The sequence below is a fragment of the Cydia pomonella genome, chromosome 3 (genome assembly GCF_033807575.1).
Source record: "Cydia pomonella isolate Wapato2018A chromosome 3, ilCydPomo1, whole genome shotgun sequence".
In the NCBI taxonomy this organism is placed as follows: domain Eukaryota; kingdom Metazoa; phylum Arthropoda; class Insecta; order Lepidoptera; family Tortricidae; genus Cydia; species Cydia pomonella.
In genome coordinates this window covers 5,014,006-5,029,978 of record NC_084705.1, presented here as the reverse complement: position 1 = coordinate 5,029,978, position 15,973 = coordinate 5,014,006, and the positions used below count along the sequence as shown (strand labels likewise).

Here is a 15,973-nt window from a genome sequence, read left to right as displayed (position 1 = left end):
TTAAAATGTAAACTTATAATTTTATTTAACTTTTAGTCCATTTCACCACATCAACAAAAGGCAAACGTCTCCTAGTTTACGACGGGTTCACCTACTACGTGAAATCATCGAACGGCGGCAAGCTGCGGTGGTGTTGTTCCACCCACTGCCCTCGCGGTTGCCGGGCAACGATCTACACTTACAAGGACGAGATAGTGACGGCGAGACCGAATCATAATCATTTTCCAGTGAAAAGTTAATATTGAATTAATGAGTATGATTTTCATAGGTACTTTTCTACGCCAATCAATTGACGTTTAATGCTTCGGTCATCGATGATGGCTGCAAAACTACGATCCGTGTTAAGTACGTATAGGTATAAATTAAAAGACTGATTTTAAATTAAATAAAGTTAGTATCAATTTTACTTGATTATATCGTGAAAAGCGGCAACGTCAAATTTAAAGTTCTACCAAATTTTTTGTGTTATAATTGGGATTTTTTATAATATTTCTAATCAGAATCACGAGCTTTTGACATTACCAAGAAATAAATGTTCCCAAATCTTATATTCCGTTTTGTTGCGTTTTAAATACAACATTCCATGACCGTAACAAAACGGACAAAAAAATTACTTATGAATTTTTCTCTTATTAGGAGAGCTCGTGGCTTCTTCCTAAAATCTTAAATGCAAGTAAGGATTACAATTTTAACTAGAAATGGCCATTTGTAATGCAAGCCGTTTAGACCCATGTCGAATTGTCGAACTTTAAATCATGACAGTTCAGTCACGACATCGACACCGTAAAACAACAATATAATAGTGGCCATAAAGGTGACGTTCTGATGTCAACTGCAACTCCATTACTGTTGTTGCATCGTTGTTGTCGCCTTACCTATTAATTTCTTTGATTATCAGTGATGGAATGAACGTTATTGTCGTAATCTTTATCGCGGCAGTAATGTTGCGGCAAATAGTTATTTTATTAAGGAAATTGACAGACACAGTAGCACGGTACATGAATTTGTGAGTCACAAACACATAGTTTTTAAATTTTCTTAGTTGTTTTGTTGTTTATATTATACATTGCCTTTGTCCAATTTCAGTCAAATTCACCATATCCAAAAAAGGCAAGCGTCTACTGGTATATGACGGGTTCACCTACTACGCCAAATCATTTTTGAGCGGCAACTTGCGTTGGTGTTGCTCCACACATATTTCTCGAGGGTGCTACGCGGTTGTTTATACTTTTGAGGATGTAATAGGTAGTGAGGACGAAAGGAACTCATAATCATGGTTCACCTGGAGGATATTCATAAAAAGATGTATTTTGTAGTTTGTTTGTAGAATTTATATCCATGAGTGAAAATGGAATAAGGTGATTTTATTTTTCGCCGACCGCCATCAATTTAAAAAATAATATGTATGGCGCTGCGTTGAGCGTGAACGCTTTGAGCGAGTGTTTCATAGTGAAAGCGTTTATGTTTTTTAGTAATGTCGCTTGAGATATGTTATTTCTTCCTCTTCTTACCTCGATTCTAAGTAAAGTATTTGTTTTCAGCCCAATTTACTGTATCGCGAAAAGGCAAGAGATTGCTTATGTATGACGGGTATACCTACTATGCAAAATCAGGGTTCAATGATGGAAAGGTGCAGTGGGTCTGTTCAACCCACTGGCCTCGCGGTTGCCGTGCTGCTGTTCAGACCTTTGAAGATGTAATATTTTTGACGAAAGGAACTCACAATCATGTTGCAACTGAAAGCTACGTTCAGAAATTGAATAAAATTGTTAATTACTATTTTTGTGTGATCAATGGAACTCTTAGGCCCAAAAGTAGTTTATATTGTAACTATTTAACCCTATTCGTGGCGATGTACCTTATAAGATACATATGTAATTTTACGCCCTCTTTTTGTATTTTTCAAAGATCTTTTTATTACTAAGATTCCGCTGTCCGTCCATCCGTCCGTCCATCCGTCCGTCCGTCCGTCCGTCCGTCTGTCACCAGGCTGTATCTCATGAACCGTGATAGCTAGACAGTTGAAATTTTCACAGATGATGTATTTCTGTTGCCGCTATAACAACAAATACTAAAAAGCACGGAACCCTGGGTGGGCGAGTCCGACTCGCACTTGTCCGGTTTTTTTTTATTCTATTAGGCACAATCGACTCAAGACTCAAGTATTTTTTATTTATTTAGCAAGTAAAATGTTGAAGCTCCAGATTAAAAAAATACGTTCTTCAACCTGTAGGCCTCTTTAAAGTCTTAAAAATTCTTCATAAGAAAAAATACAATGATGATATGTATTAAAACCCTTTAATACATATACATATCATCATTCATTATTTAAACTCGTATCTGTAACCATTTTCTGTTCTGGCTAAAATTACTTGGTTGATGAGTTTATCGTGTAATATCTACGAGTGTCCTATAAAGGGATATCAGCATTATATAAAATACTGGAAAACTCATCAACCAAGTAATTTTAGCCAGAACAGAAAATGGTTACAGACACGAGTTTCTGTCCTCTTTCGATTCTCTCAGATTCTAAGTAAAGTGTTTGCTTTCAGCCCAATTTACTGTATCCCAGAGAGGAAAGCGGTTGCTTATGTATGACGGATATACCTACTTCGCAAAATCAGAGTTCAGCGGAAAGGTGCGATGGGTCTGTTCGACCCACTGGTCACGCGGTTGCCGCGCTACTGTTCATACCGTTGAAGATGTAATAATTTCGACAAGAGGATTTCACAATCATGTTGCAACTGGAAGTTATGCTCAGAAATTGAATAAAGTTGTCAATTACTATTTTTCTGTGATTAATGGAAAACTTAACCCCAAAAGTAAGTTAAGAATATTATTTAAAAATAAAAGAATCAGTTTTGAATGATTCACGGTTTATTTTACGAGACTGAAATGGACCGGAATATGGGCCGTGGTTAACTTTTATATTGTTTTTGAGCTCCCGATATTTCGACGCAGTTACATTCATCTTGTTCACGGGTAACTCACCGTCCATATCCCGGTCGATTTCAGTCTAATAAAAGAATCTGAGTACTAAGTTACTTTAGACAGAAAAAATAATGTTTAAAGTAAATCATTAACAATTTGTTAAATTTAATATATTTGAAACCATTCCTCTTTCAGTCTTCTTCACAAAATCATTACGCGGCAATCGTCTCCTAGTACGAGATGGATTTACCTACTACGCGAAATCAGGGTTCGGAGGGAAGGTGCGGTGGGTCTGTTCGACCAACTGGTCACGTGGGTGCCGCGCTTCTATCTATACTTACGAAGATGTTATAATTTCGGTGAAAGAAATTCATAATCACACTGCTAAAGTTCTATGTGAATGAGAAAAAAACCTTAGTAAAAATAAAAAATTAAAACTTAAATTCATTGCTCAGCTTCTATCATACCGCTATAACCGTGATCTTATAGGTCAGGATTACGTCGAACGTATATATACTGTCCCTTGTTACATTTAATACCCCCCGGTTCAGGTCCCGTTCTCCAGAGAAACTGTTGCTCTGTAAGTGTATAGAAATAATACTTAATTTTACAATCCTAATGTAAGTAAGAATGTGCCGTCAGTACAACATGGCATAGATTTGCGATCTTTCGAAAACAGGTTATGGAAGTTCTTTGCCAGCGATCACCTAAATGCGAATAATGTTTTATGTCTAAGATTGTTTTATTGTGTAATTAAGTGTAGCCTTAGTATAGTTGTAGTTATCGCTCCTTTGGAGACATTAAAATGTTTAGATATTACTGTGATGAGTTTCTACATACCTACGTCAAAACCTGTTTTTTGAAGCTAAGTATTTTTAGTAGGTATAAGTAGGTAAGCACCCAAAGATCATTAATTTTAATTTAAACAAACACAGAAAAAAAGTAGGATAATATATCGCTCTATACACATATATTTTATTAAAGTTTCTTTTACTTCCAGCTCAATACACCATATCAAAGCGAGGCAATCCCTTACTATCACACAAAGGCTTCACCTACTACCCGAAATCATCCTCCAGCGCCAAAATCCGTTGGTGCTGTACCCACTGGTCCAGTGGATGTCGGGCCACTATACATACTCTCAAGGATGTGATACTTTCGATGAAGGGAACTCATACCCATAGTGCCACGCAGAGTTCTTAAATATCGTGATGCCCCGTTTTATACCTACTAGCACAAGCAAGCTTAGGGCCGGTTGCATGAAGCTGTATGTCACCGTGGAAGCGTTCGCTAAATTTTATGCGAAGTTTCATACTTCACGGCTGATTGCTGTTGATCACTATGTCAAGTTTGGATGATGCAACTGGATCCTAGAGTGATCACTCTATAATATGAATAGAAATACAGCTTAATGAAAAAAATATTTGTAATAAGATTTAATCTTAATAAGTATAGGTTTAAGCTAGTTTTAAATTTATTAATAATTCATTTTACCATACCTCCCATACATCTTATTATTTTATTAAGTAAGTATATTCATGTACGGAGTGAGCATTTTTATCTCGTATTTATGCTACTAGTTGATAACACAGAATATTAAACACAGTGTGCTAAGTATAGGTATGTATTATTTGTATAACTAAAGAAGATGTTCCAAATTGAAAAACAAAAGGTATTGGACCTCAGGAATGTAAACATACGTACTGATGTATCTTTCCCTACCATAATAGTTATTAAGTTGGACTCTATTAAGCATGCTTGTTTACAAATTCTCTCTCTTTGTTTACAAAATCTTAATTTGTTTTTCGTCACAGCAATTACCTACATGTTTATGACAGGTACTGTAAAGGCAGGTAATGGGTTCATATAACAGTTCCGTAAGTTATTTTTTTTAGGTTTAATCATCAATATGTTGCTTATTTTGTGATATTTCGGTATCCTCCTAAGTCCTGATGTCCTTTTAAGAGAACAAAATAAAATAGAATTTTGTATAATGGAATAAAAGAATACAACATTGCAAAAATGACCCTGGGACAAAGGAGGGTATTTATATTAAATAATAAAATATGTATCCAATTTGTATATTTTTTTTATTTGTTTCATGACAATGGGGAGTTGTTGTTGTATGTGTATCTCTATTTCCCAGAGGTTTAAACCAGTTCTTTTTAATTTTTTATTTTTTGTTTTTTAGTTTGGTGGCAAACAAATATACGCCCGCCTGATGGTAAGCAGTCTCCGTACCTTATGGACGCTGCAACTCCAGGACGTCTTACATGCGCGTTACCGGCCTAACACTCCGCACCCTGGTTGAGCTCTGGCAACCTTACTCACCGGCAGGAGCACAACACTATGAGTAGAGTCTAGTGTTGTCTAGTGTTATTTGACTGCGGTTTTCGGTAAGGTACTTCCCCAGTTGGGCTCAGTTGGGACATACACCTTTATGCAACAGTTTTCTTCTTCCTCGCGTGGTCCCGACATTTTGCCACGGCTAATGGGGGCCTGTTTATGCAACAGTACATGTTGTTAACCTCTACATTCCTTTTTTTTAACAAGAAAGTTTCTTTTTTCAGCTGTATTTTCTACATCGCGGCGAGGCAAGCGTCTGCTAACATACAACGGATACACTTACTACGCCAAGGCCGCATTATCCACATACAACCACCAGGTACGATGGTGCTGCTCGACGCACGGCTCCATCGGGTGTAGGGCTACTCTTTACACATTGCATAATACAGTGATACATGAGAAACGTGGGCATAGTCATCCACCGCGTAAAATTATGTGTTAATGTAAGGTAAATAATTATAATCCAATTAGAATAATAATTTTGTGCACAAATTAAATATCAAGTGGATATTAATAAAATAATTAAAGTTTATATTTGCTTTATGAATATAAGTTACTACTTACTAATCTACCAATTTTTTTAAAGGATATTTATGTACCTATTACATGTTTGGTTATTAAGTGATGGGAGACTCGCATAAGTTTCTAGTTGTTGGTGAGAAAACAATTGGTTCAACTCGATTAAACTGATCAACATAATGTTATAAAGAAGTTTATTTTTTGTGCCTTTCTCATTTCTCTTCCTCCCAACAATTCCATACATTATGTAGTGTTTAAACTTGCGTCCAGTTTACGTGATCGATTGTCTAGAGCTTCGAATGTCAACTGCAGCTGCGTTACTATTGTGGCATCGTTGTCGCAGCCGCTATATCTGTCAATATCCTTGATACTCGTAAACACGTGTGACAATCGCCGCATTACTGCCGCGGCTATGATCCTTTACTCATTTTATGAAGTAAATTGAACGATAAAGCTGCGGCAATAACGACACCGCAACATTAAAGCAGCTGCATTTGACATGCGAATCACCTTTATCTTGTTCTGACAGATTACGAGCGGCACATTCGTGGCGAATTCAGTTAATCTGTACGCACCGTTACTCCGTCCAAACTTAGTCTTCATTTTCCTTCCTGCTTAAATAACAAACTGAAATAAATAACAATATTGCTTTGCTAATCCGTGAAAAAATAACGTGCTAGTCAATTACACATTATTTATTTGCGCGACATAACAATATTTTCGTTTTTATAAGGAACCTATCTTTGTGAATACTAGTTATTAGTGTTCTTTTATATAAGCCGCACCAATTTTGGTTCTCTGATTGGCCTGTTTGTTGATAGAGAATGCCTTGTGGCATCAAGTCCGCCTTTTGTAACTGTATATTTTTACTCTGCAATAACACTTATATAATTAAATTAGCTGGTAATCAATACTATTTTGTTTCAGTGACATTCACCTTATCCCAAAAGGGCCGGCGCAACATCAAGTACCAAGGATACTCATTCTACCAAACTAAAAGCTCGAATTTTAAGACGCGGTGGCAATGCTCCACGCATTTCCCTCGAGGCTGCCGTGCTGTCATCTATACGATCGAAGATCAAATACTGTCAATAAGAAATGAACATAATCACCCGCCACGACAAGATAATATTTTGATTTCTTAATTTTCATAGGTGGGGGTTTTCAGAAAAAATGTACCTACCCGTTTTGCCTTAATTATCCTTAATTTTACATATTTATTAGTCAGATTTGTAACGGTCCATACAACATGTATGGTTGACTGCGTTACAAAACTATGACAATTAAAAGTGGGACACTTTTTTATTGCTGTAATCGATAGTACTAATTTAGTGCACAAATTAAATGTCAAGTGGAAAATAATTAAATTAAAATAATAAAATGAATACCTATTTTACTTTGAAGAATATTTACGTACCTATTATATGTTTGGTTATTGAGTAATGCGAGACTCGTTGTTAGTAAGGAAACAAATGGTTTAACTCGATTAAACTGATCAACAGATCAATATTTTCATACTATTTATAATTGAAGAATACTCAATATTTTTAAATATTCATAGCCACAATGAGAAGGTAGTTGATAAAAACTTTAATCTTTTTTTAATACCACGTCGATTGCAAACAAGCACCTGCCTGGTGGTAAGCAGTCACCGTAGCCTAGGGAGGCCTGCAACACCAGAGATATTACAGACGCGTTGCCTGTAATACACGCCTATTTTTAATTACCCATACTGTATGTAGCCAGCCCCTCGGGAAAACCTCGGCAGGGACCAAAAAAAGCTAAAACTGGGACATATTTTGTCTTGGATATGAAAAGTACTAGTCATCATAATAAGCTTCAGGATTAAGAACCATTCTTTAAATTTATTTCTTCTTTTTCCAAGTATTGATAAAGCATTGTATTTAAAAATGACACTAATGTTAAAACAGTTGCAAATGTTTTTTTCGTTAAGTATGAAATTATAATTTTACGTTTATACTGAGTAAATAACCAAGCAAAAAGCGCTGGTGGCCTAGCGGTAAGAGCGTGCGACTAGAATTCCGGAGGTCGCGGGTTCACACCTCAGCTTGTACCAATGAGTTTTTCGGAACTTATGTACGAAATATCATTTGATATTTACCAGTCGCTTTTCAGTGAAGGAAAACATCGTGAGGAAACCAGACTAATTCCAACAAGTCCTAGTTTTACCCTCTGGGTTGGAAGGTCAGATGGCAGACGCTTTCGTAAAAACTAGTGCCTACGTCAAATCTTGGGATTAGTTGTCAAGCGGACCCCAGGCTCTCATGACAACGCTAGGAAGAAGAAGGAGAAATCGAGTAACCAGGCAATGTTCTTCGCATTTATGGTTGGTAGGTGCCGCAGTCAAAATCCAATGCCGAGTATTTCCTAAAAATACCTCTTGGTACCGGGGTACCTATAATATTGCTTACTCAAATCTTCATGACACACCAGGCCTGTTTTATTTAATACCATATTATTAATATTTCAATACTTAATTTATTTCTCCCAGCAACGTTCACAACATCACAGAGAGGGAAGCCATTGATCAGCCTTCAAGGCTACACTTACTACCGGGAGAGAGCCTTTGGAGATAAGATGAGATGGCGCTGTTCAACCCACGTCACTTATGGTTGCCGCGCGGCTTTGATGACTGTTGAGAAAGAAATCATTCGTATTAAAGGCAAACATACGCATCCACCACGACTCCCTTAAGGGAATCGTGTAGGAGGTCAAAGGCGCCCAGCCTTTAAAATTTTGCATATACTCGAGAATGTGGGACGGGTAGCGCTGTGGCTGAGTGGCCTAGAGGTTCAGAGCGTTAGCCGCGCAAGTTAAAGACGCCGGTTCGATTCCGGCCTCGTCCACTAGAGGGCATGGTCTGTTTGTTTTTTGAATATGACACCTATTTAATTTTATGACTTTAAACTGTCTTATATTCTCTTCTCAATTTCCTGGAAGTTGTAAAGGATCTCCGCGTGGAGTATAAATCAGCCACAGAGTTGTGTCGCTTCAAAGTCGGTTGGGTGTAACAACCGCTAAATTGTATGGCCACTTTATGAATGAATTCATTTTTGATTTATAATTTTCAATGCAGTGTTGCAGCTCGTTGAACCTTTTTACGTTATAGTTACATACAGTCATAGTAAATATACTTTATATGATGATACCTCGATTTTTTTGAAGAAAAATGTTGTCTTAGTTGATAATATTTTTATATAAATTTAGTCTATAAACCTTTCAGATTCCGATTTCAACCCTTTATTTTTTTAAGTCAAACCGCACAGGAACCTTTTCACTTGCCTTCCTTAGGTTATTATTAATACGTGTTTTTTTAACAGGATCTGAGTCTGAATCAGAGGACAGTGACGATGATATACCAGTTGCGCAAGGCATTTCACGCGTAGCTTGGTCGATGATGGATACACCCGAAGACGACGATGATAACGAAAACGCTGCAGCACCGATTCCAACCGTTGACGACTTTACGTGGACCTCATCTCCCAATCCTCCAGTTCCTTTTGAGTTGAGGAGGGAACTATTTTCTGAAGTTAACGTAGGTCCAACAATTCCATATGCTGATCCATACGAAGCATTCGTAGCGATATGGGATCGGCCAATTATCGAGCATATCTGCTTGGAGACTAATAGATATGCCCAGCAACTGAGGGTCGAAATGATTAACGAGCGTCGACTCCTTCCAACGAGTCGCATTTGCGATTGGAAAGATGTGACAGAGGACGATGTCTATGTTTATTTGGCTATGATTCTCGCTATGGGACTTGTTGTGAAAGCTCGCCTGAAGGACTACTGGAACGCCGATGAGGACATATTTTCGACACCCGGTTTCCACGTACACATGTCCCTCAGAAAGTTTCAGCTGCTGAGTCGCTGTCTTCATTTCTGTAACAATGAAGATATGTGTACGAAGAACCTAGACGCCTCCCACGCAAAACTATTCAAAATTCAACCGATTATCCAGCATTTAAATAACAAATTTCAGTCACTTTACAACCTAGGTCGAAACATCGTGATCGATGAATCACTGCTGCAGTCGAATGGACGGTTGGACAGCAACCAGTTCAAACCTATTAAAGTTGCAGCAGTGGGCATCAAAACTTACGAAATTTGTGAGCCTCAAACAGGGTATATATGGCGCTTTTTTGTACACGCTCATAGGCGCCAGACTAGAAATGCACCCACTGATACAGACCTCTCTTCTACTTCTCTTATTTTGAAGCTCCTAGAGGGTCTTGAACACAAGGGACACACTGTCTGGATGGATAATTTCTACAATTCCCCAGCACTGGCACGAAAATTAAAAACGCTCAACTTTGACTGCGTTGGGACTCTCCGGACGAATCGCCAGTACGTACCTAAAAAACTGACAAACTTAACGAAGGCGAAGATGAAGAAAGGACAAATAACGGGATATACCTCGGGGGACGTCGACCTTATGGTCTGGCGTGATCAAAACAGGGTGGCGACCATTTCTACCTACCACGGTGTCGCCACTATACAAATAAATGGGGTCACCAAACCCACTCTCATTCATGACTACAATATAATGATGGGCGGGGTGGATAATACGGACCAATTGTTGGCCGTTTTCCCCATTGAACGCAAAAGAACCAAAGTTTGGTATAAGAAATTGTTTAGAAGACTCGTAAACGTCTCGACGCTAAATGCGTTTATACTATTTAAAGGAACCAACCATAGTCAGCATCGTGATTTCCGTACCATCTTGGTAAAAACCTTATTGGAACGGCATTCACGATTTGCGCATAAAACCATCCATTCGACCATCGCCACTGCGCAGGTTGATTGGGTCAAACAACACCACCTGGACGTATTTGCGTGTCACCCAAATACAAATACAAAAAATCGCCGGAAGTGTGTTGTTTGCAAAAAACGAGTCTCAACTTTCTGTGTGGGATGTTCAAAAACCGTATGTATCAAACCATGTTTTATGATCATTCATAATTAACATATATTTCTGGCCCCACCTTTTATTCTCTTTTTAATTGTAGCCTCTAATAAAATTTAGCAAATAAGTCGGTTACTGTATGAATTTAGGATTTTAAAGTGAGTACAAAGTTTCATACTAAAATATAATAAATACAAACAATATGAATAAACTTTGCATTTCTAATTTATTACACCTAAAAATCATTCGAGTGCGAGTTAGATTTGCGCCCTATGGGTCACCTTCACATATTTTTTTATGATTCGTTTCTTAAGACCATCGCTTGCGCTTGACAAAATACGTTTCTTATGCATTTTAATTGCCATTTAAATAACAAATAACGAATACAAAATAAAAGTTGTCCGCCTGTTGTCCACCCATGAAGTTAGAAATACCCAAAAAAATAAATACAAATTCAAAAAAAAACATGTGATCTCAGTCAGTTCAGTATTCTACATTTTGTTGGTATGTTTTTTCCCTACATCGTATGTTCCATCTACTCAGATTTCCCGGGAGCCTAGCATAGTGACAATCATCGATAGATAATGCCAATGATGTGCAATGGAAACTTAAATAGTTTATGTAATACTTACGTGATTTTTCTTATACATTTTTTTTCGATCGGCGTTTGTCATTGTACGATTGTCAACTTATCTAGACCCCCTGTAATTACGTCACTTAAAAGATATGTTAACCGGGTATCGCGAATTTATTTCGTTATCTTTATTTTCCACGTATCGACGCAGGTTTCACTGGTCGTGGTCGCGGATACCAGCAAAATATCAAAACAGATAGTCTATAAAAATTGGCCCACGATAGACCCCGTTTAATTACGTTTTCACAAGTGTTCAAAATTAAAAGTTTTAAACATGTCACTATATTCCAGTCATATTCACCACAACTTAACGAGGAATCAACAAGCATTTTCGTGCTTTTATCTTAACTATGGATAAAGAGAATATTAATATAAATAATAAACATATCTATATAATCATCCATTTGAAGAGACAACAACAACACAAACATCGACAAGACATCGACTATGACTGAGATGACATGTATATATACCTATATGAAAACATAGATTTTAAATTGGGAATAGTTAACTATTTTTGGTACTTAACAGAACAAATAAATATTTTTGGAGTTAATGTTTGCATTTTTAAGAGCAATAAATTTTCATGGATTCCTAAGATGTTTTTATTTAATATTTTTCTTTATATAAACTTACTTTAATGATAAAGCCATCCATTGATTAAAATCCGTATTCATAACTCGCCTCAATACGCTGTAGCCAATAGCAAAAATCCTGATACTCGCCAAGTCCAGTACAATCTTGATGAAAGACCAGAAATTCCGGCATGTCAGGGGAAATCCTGACGTATGGCAAGCCGAGATACTCATTGATTCGTACTGGTCGCACCAACGCTACGCATTTTTCAGGTTTGGGAGCCGCACGCCTTATTTTGGCTAACAGTAAAATTATGGACTTGAACATTTTCATCTTCATAACGAAATTATCATATGTACTACTTATTTACTTCATAGGTTTAATTGTCATCATCATCATCATAATGTTTAGCCTGCAGTCGCCCACAGCTGAGCATAGGCCTCTCTTCCTGTACGCCACTTATCCCGGTCCTGGGCGAGTCGCATCCAGAAGTGTCCCGCGATTTTACGAATGTCATCCACCCAACGAGCCAACGGACGCCAGGTGCTTCTTTCATCCGTAAGCGGCCACCAATCTGTCAACATGTCCCGCCCAATTCCATTTTAGCTTGATAATGACGTCGACCACGTCTCGCACCTTGGTGCGGCGTCGGCGTCTTGAAGTTTAATTGTCATACTACTTATTTACTTATAAAGATTATTCCACTATCCACTATACTAACTTAAACATATTATTGCAGAACGCCCTGAAGAAATAATGGGTCATGTGTTTCAACGAGGCGACAAGAAAAGGCGCTGCGTTGGGTGTTATACCAGATTAAGACTTATAATGAGTGGTACAGAAGCATCCAAAAGAACCAAAAGAATTATGACATTTTGTACGGAATGTGATAGATCAATGTGTCTGCAATGTTTCAATGAAAAACACTTTCCTTCTCGTTTTCGATAAATGTCCCTTTCTTCTAAATTAAATGAATGTTATAATTAAAGTAATTTGAAAAGTCAGCTTGTTTGTTTTCATTCCGTCACTAGTTGTTAAAATATGTAATAAATAAAATATATATTATAGGACATTTTACACAATTTGACTAAGTCCCACGGTAAGCTCAATAAGGCTTATATTGTGGGTAAGATTCGATGGAGGTGTTCGATGGAACTATATTGGTCGCTACGCTTGCGTAGTCAATATTGGGGAAGATATCGTCTACAAAAATGTAAAGCATAATCACCCTCCTTGATTTCAATAAGATAAAGAAACCAGTAAGGTGGTATTTTCAGTCTCAGTATTGATAACTGGCATATGATGTGAGCTTAAGAATCTTATAATACGATGTAGTTAAGTTGTTCTTAAATTCATCTTAATGATGGAATGGACGGGTTCGGGGTACAGTCAGCATCAAAAGTAGCGGATGAAACAACGCACCAACGCAACGCATGTAAATAAATATTTTAAATTCACGTCCTACATATAAAACTACCACTTTTTGTTAAGGTGTTATAAAATGGTAGATACTTTTGAAACGTTGTTTGATCCACTACTTTTGATGCTGACTGTACATGTATAAAATTGAAGATTTGTTTCTTAAAATAGAATGTTCTATCAATTTACAAAATATTGTATTTTATTTATGTCCACTAGAAAATCGCTAAGTTTTGTAGTGTTATAAGTTTGTTTAACAAATTATTGTTTTTTAATTTATTACAAAAAATATAATAATATTATTAATTCTTTTGACAAAAACAATCTGTTTTAAAACTGTGGCAGCATTTTCTGCTTATATTGACCAGTTGGTCGTCTGTGTGGTATTTCTTATTCCCGTCGATACCTCTTAGAAATTAGATTATAAATATAAGTTCACAAATTTTGCTAAATATATTTTTATTTCCAGCAACGTTCATTACGTCACGACGCGGGAAAACACTCATAAAACTAAACGGCTACGCGTACTGCAAACATAAGCTCACAGCTGGCGGGTCCAAACTGCGATGGAAATGCTCAACTGGCACTGGCTGCAGTGCGTATCTCACTACGGCTGACAGCAAGATTGTGACCAGAAAAGAAAACCATAATCATCCACCGCGATTTGCAAAAGATTCTGATGATTAACATTTCATACCAATCTTGAGAACCTAGTTTTGCTGCTGTTTGTTTTCGATGACGAAAAGATAACCTTTTTTTGCCCGGCGCCTATCAATTCCGAGACTTCAATTTTTTCTATTTTTCTACATAATTATTGAGTCAGTTAATTCAATAATCTTATTTTTCCACGCAATTTCCGTACTGGATCTCAACTTACAATAAGAACCCGAGTAATTAACGTTAATTACTCTGACAAATATGTTTCTGAGAAACATTAATAATACAAAACATTATTTACGTTATATTTAGTTTCATTCCGCCTTTTTTTAGCAAGATTAAGTAACACCAAATTGCGTCTTTTCCAAATATTATGCTACATTATTTGTAACATTCACTAAAGCATTTATTTTGTCGAATTATCAATTGGAAGGAGAGCGACGTGTGAAAAATAGGTACTTATCTTAACGTGCGATGCCAGCTCGGTATTGGTGGATCCTGCACTATGTAAGCCTGTATGGCGGAGGCCAGTTCTCGGTATGGTTTGGCCAGATTTTATAATTTGATGTCATAATTTGCAGCCAGATTTATAACATCACAAAGGGGAAAACGTATGGTGATACTCAACGGCTACGCGTACCGGCTTGACCGCGAAACGCACCAGAAAGTTCGATGGAGATGTTCTACGCACTGCGCCATGGGTTGCCGGGCGTCCATTATCACTATAGAAGATATTATTGTCAGTCTACGAGAAATGCACAATCATTCCCCACGGTTACGGCGATACGAATATAATTGAAGCATAAAACGTCCCTCATGGTTGCCGGTCATCTATGACTGTCAAACCAAGATGTCATAATCGTTAACATAAATAATCACTACCTTATGGGGAGTGAAGTTTTCTTTATGATTGTCGGGCTTGTAAGACTTTTAAACGCATGTAGCAAGAAGTTCATTCGTGACCATTCCATTGAAACCTGGAGACTGACTCAGAGTTAACAAATTGTTATTGTTTTGAACTAGTTTTGTTACTTCTTTGAAGAGTAGGGTGGTTCACGTTTCTATGGGAAAAATTCAAACTATAGCTAGAAGAAGCGGCATCCCCTTATTTTATTACACTTATGTTGATAAAATAGGTACGCCAAGTTTTGTAACTCTATCTCAACTACAACCATTTTTCAACGTTGTATGAAATCCAAAAAAATATATTTTATAATTTTTATTTAATTAACTGTTTTCACGTTATTTTAAAATGTGACTTATAAGTGATTAAGTAAAAAAACATTTTTATTTCTATTTTTATGATTCTTTGGTCGAAATTCAGAAACTAATGAAAAATTATAAAAAATGGAAATAAAAATGTTTTTATACTTCAAAACTTATAAATCACATGGTCAAATAGTGTGTCACATAGATACTTAAATAAAAGTACTTTTTTGGATTTCATACACAATAAAAAAATTCAAAGTGGTTGAGCACCCCCTTGTAATTGAGATAGTTACAAAACTGAGAATGATTAAGACAAGTTTCAGATCTTGGAAAGATCTTTAAGAGATCGATAACTAAACGACATGTCAAAATTGACGTTTATTTCGATTCCGCTGCTGTGATCCCACAATAAGATCTATCTACGATACTTCTAACGTCAAAGTGGCATTGGTTGCCCGAATCGAGCTGCTTCTGTCAATTATACGACATATAAACGATATCTAAATGAGCAATTATCTAAACCAGAACTGATCGTTATCGTATCTCATTCTTCGAATCAGGCTGCTGGTGTATTTTATCAGCATAATAAGTCTAACTAAATACCTAATGTCTAACAATACGCGGCATCCCCAGTCCAAAAAAAAAAGGTTTTTTGAACCACCCTATTGAAGATGCTGATTCTCATGCTGATTGGTGGATGGGAAATGAACTGCATGTCGTGCGTAATACGCGTGTCATTCAGCATAGCAAAATTA

General features: G+C 36.9%; 1 protein-coding gene and 2 long non-coding RNA genes across 3 annotated transcripts; all 3 read left to right on the top strand.

The window, feature by feature from the left end:
• Positions 1 to 265: 265 nt before the first annotated feature.
• On the top strand, positions 266 to 3,750 carry LOC133515882 (uncharacterized). Its single transcript, XR_009799123.1, has 2 exons — positions 266 to 2,822; positions 3,127 to 3,750. It is a non-coding gene; the product is annotated as an uncharacterized LOC133515882 (long non-coding RNA).
• A 4,801-nt stretch (positions 3,751 to 8,551) lies between these two features.
• On the top strand, positions 8,552 to 10,872 carry LOC133515880 (piggyBac transposable element-derived protein 4-like). The gene has a single exon (XM_061848451.1). The coding sequence runs from the start codon at positions 9,212 to 9,214 to the stop codon at positions 10,781 to 10,783; it is 1,572 nt and encodes a 523-aa protein (XP_061704435.1). The 5' UTR covers positions 8,552 to 9,211; the 3' UTR covers positions 10,784 to 10,872.
• Positions 10,873 to 11,263: 391 nt separating this feature from the next.
• LOC133515881 (uncharacterized) lies at positions 11,264 to 14,309 on the top strand. Its single transcript, XR_009799122.1, has 2 exons — positions 11,264 to 12,491; positions 12,673 to 14,309. It is a non-coding gene; the product is annotated as an uncharacterized LOC133515881 (long non-coding RNA).
• Positions 14,310 to 15,973: the final 1,664 nt, after the last annotated feature.

Coding starts and splice junctions, on each gene's coding strand:
- LOC133515880 (XM_061848451.1), top strand. CDS start 9,212: ATGATGGATACACCCGAAGACGACGATGATAACGAAAACGCTGCAGCA.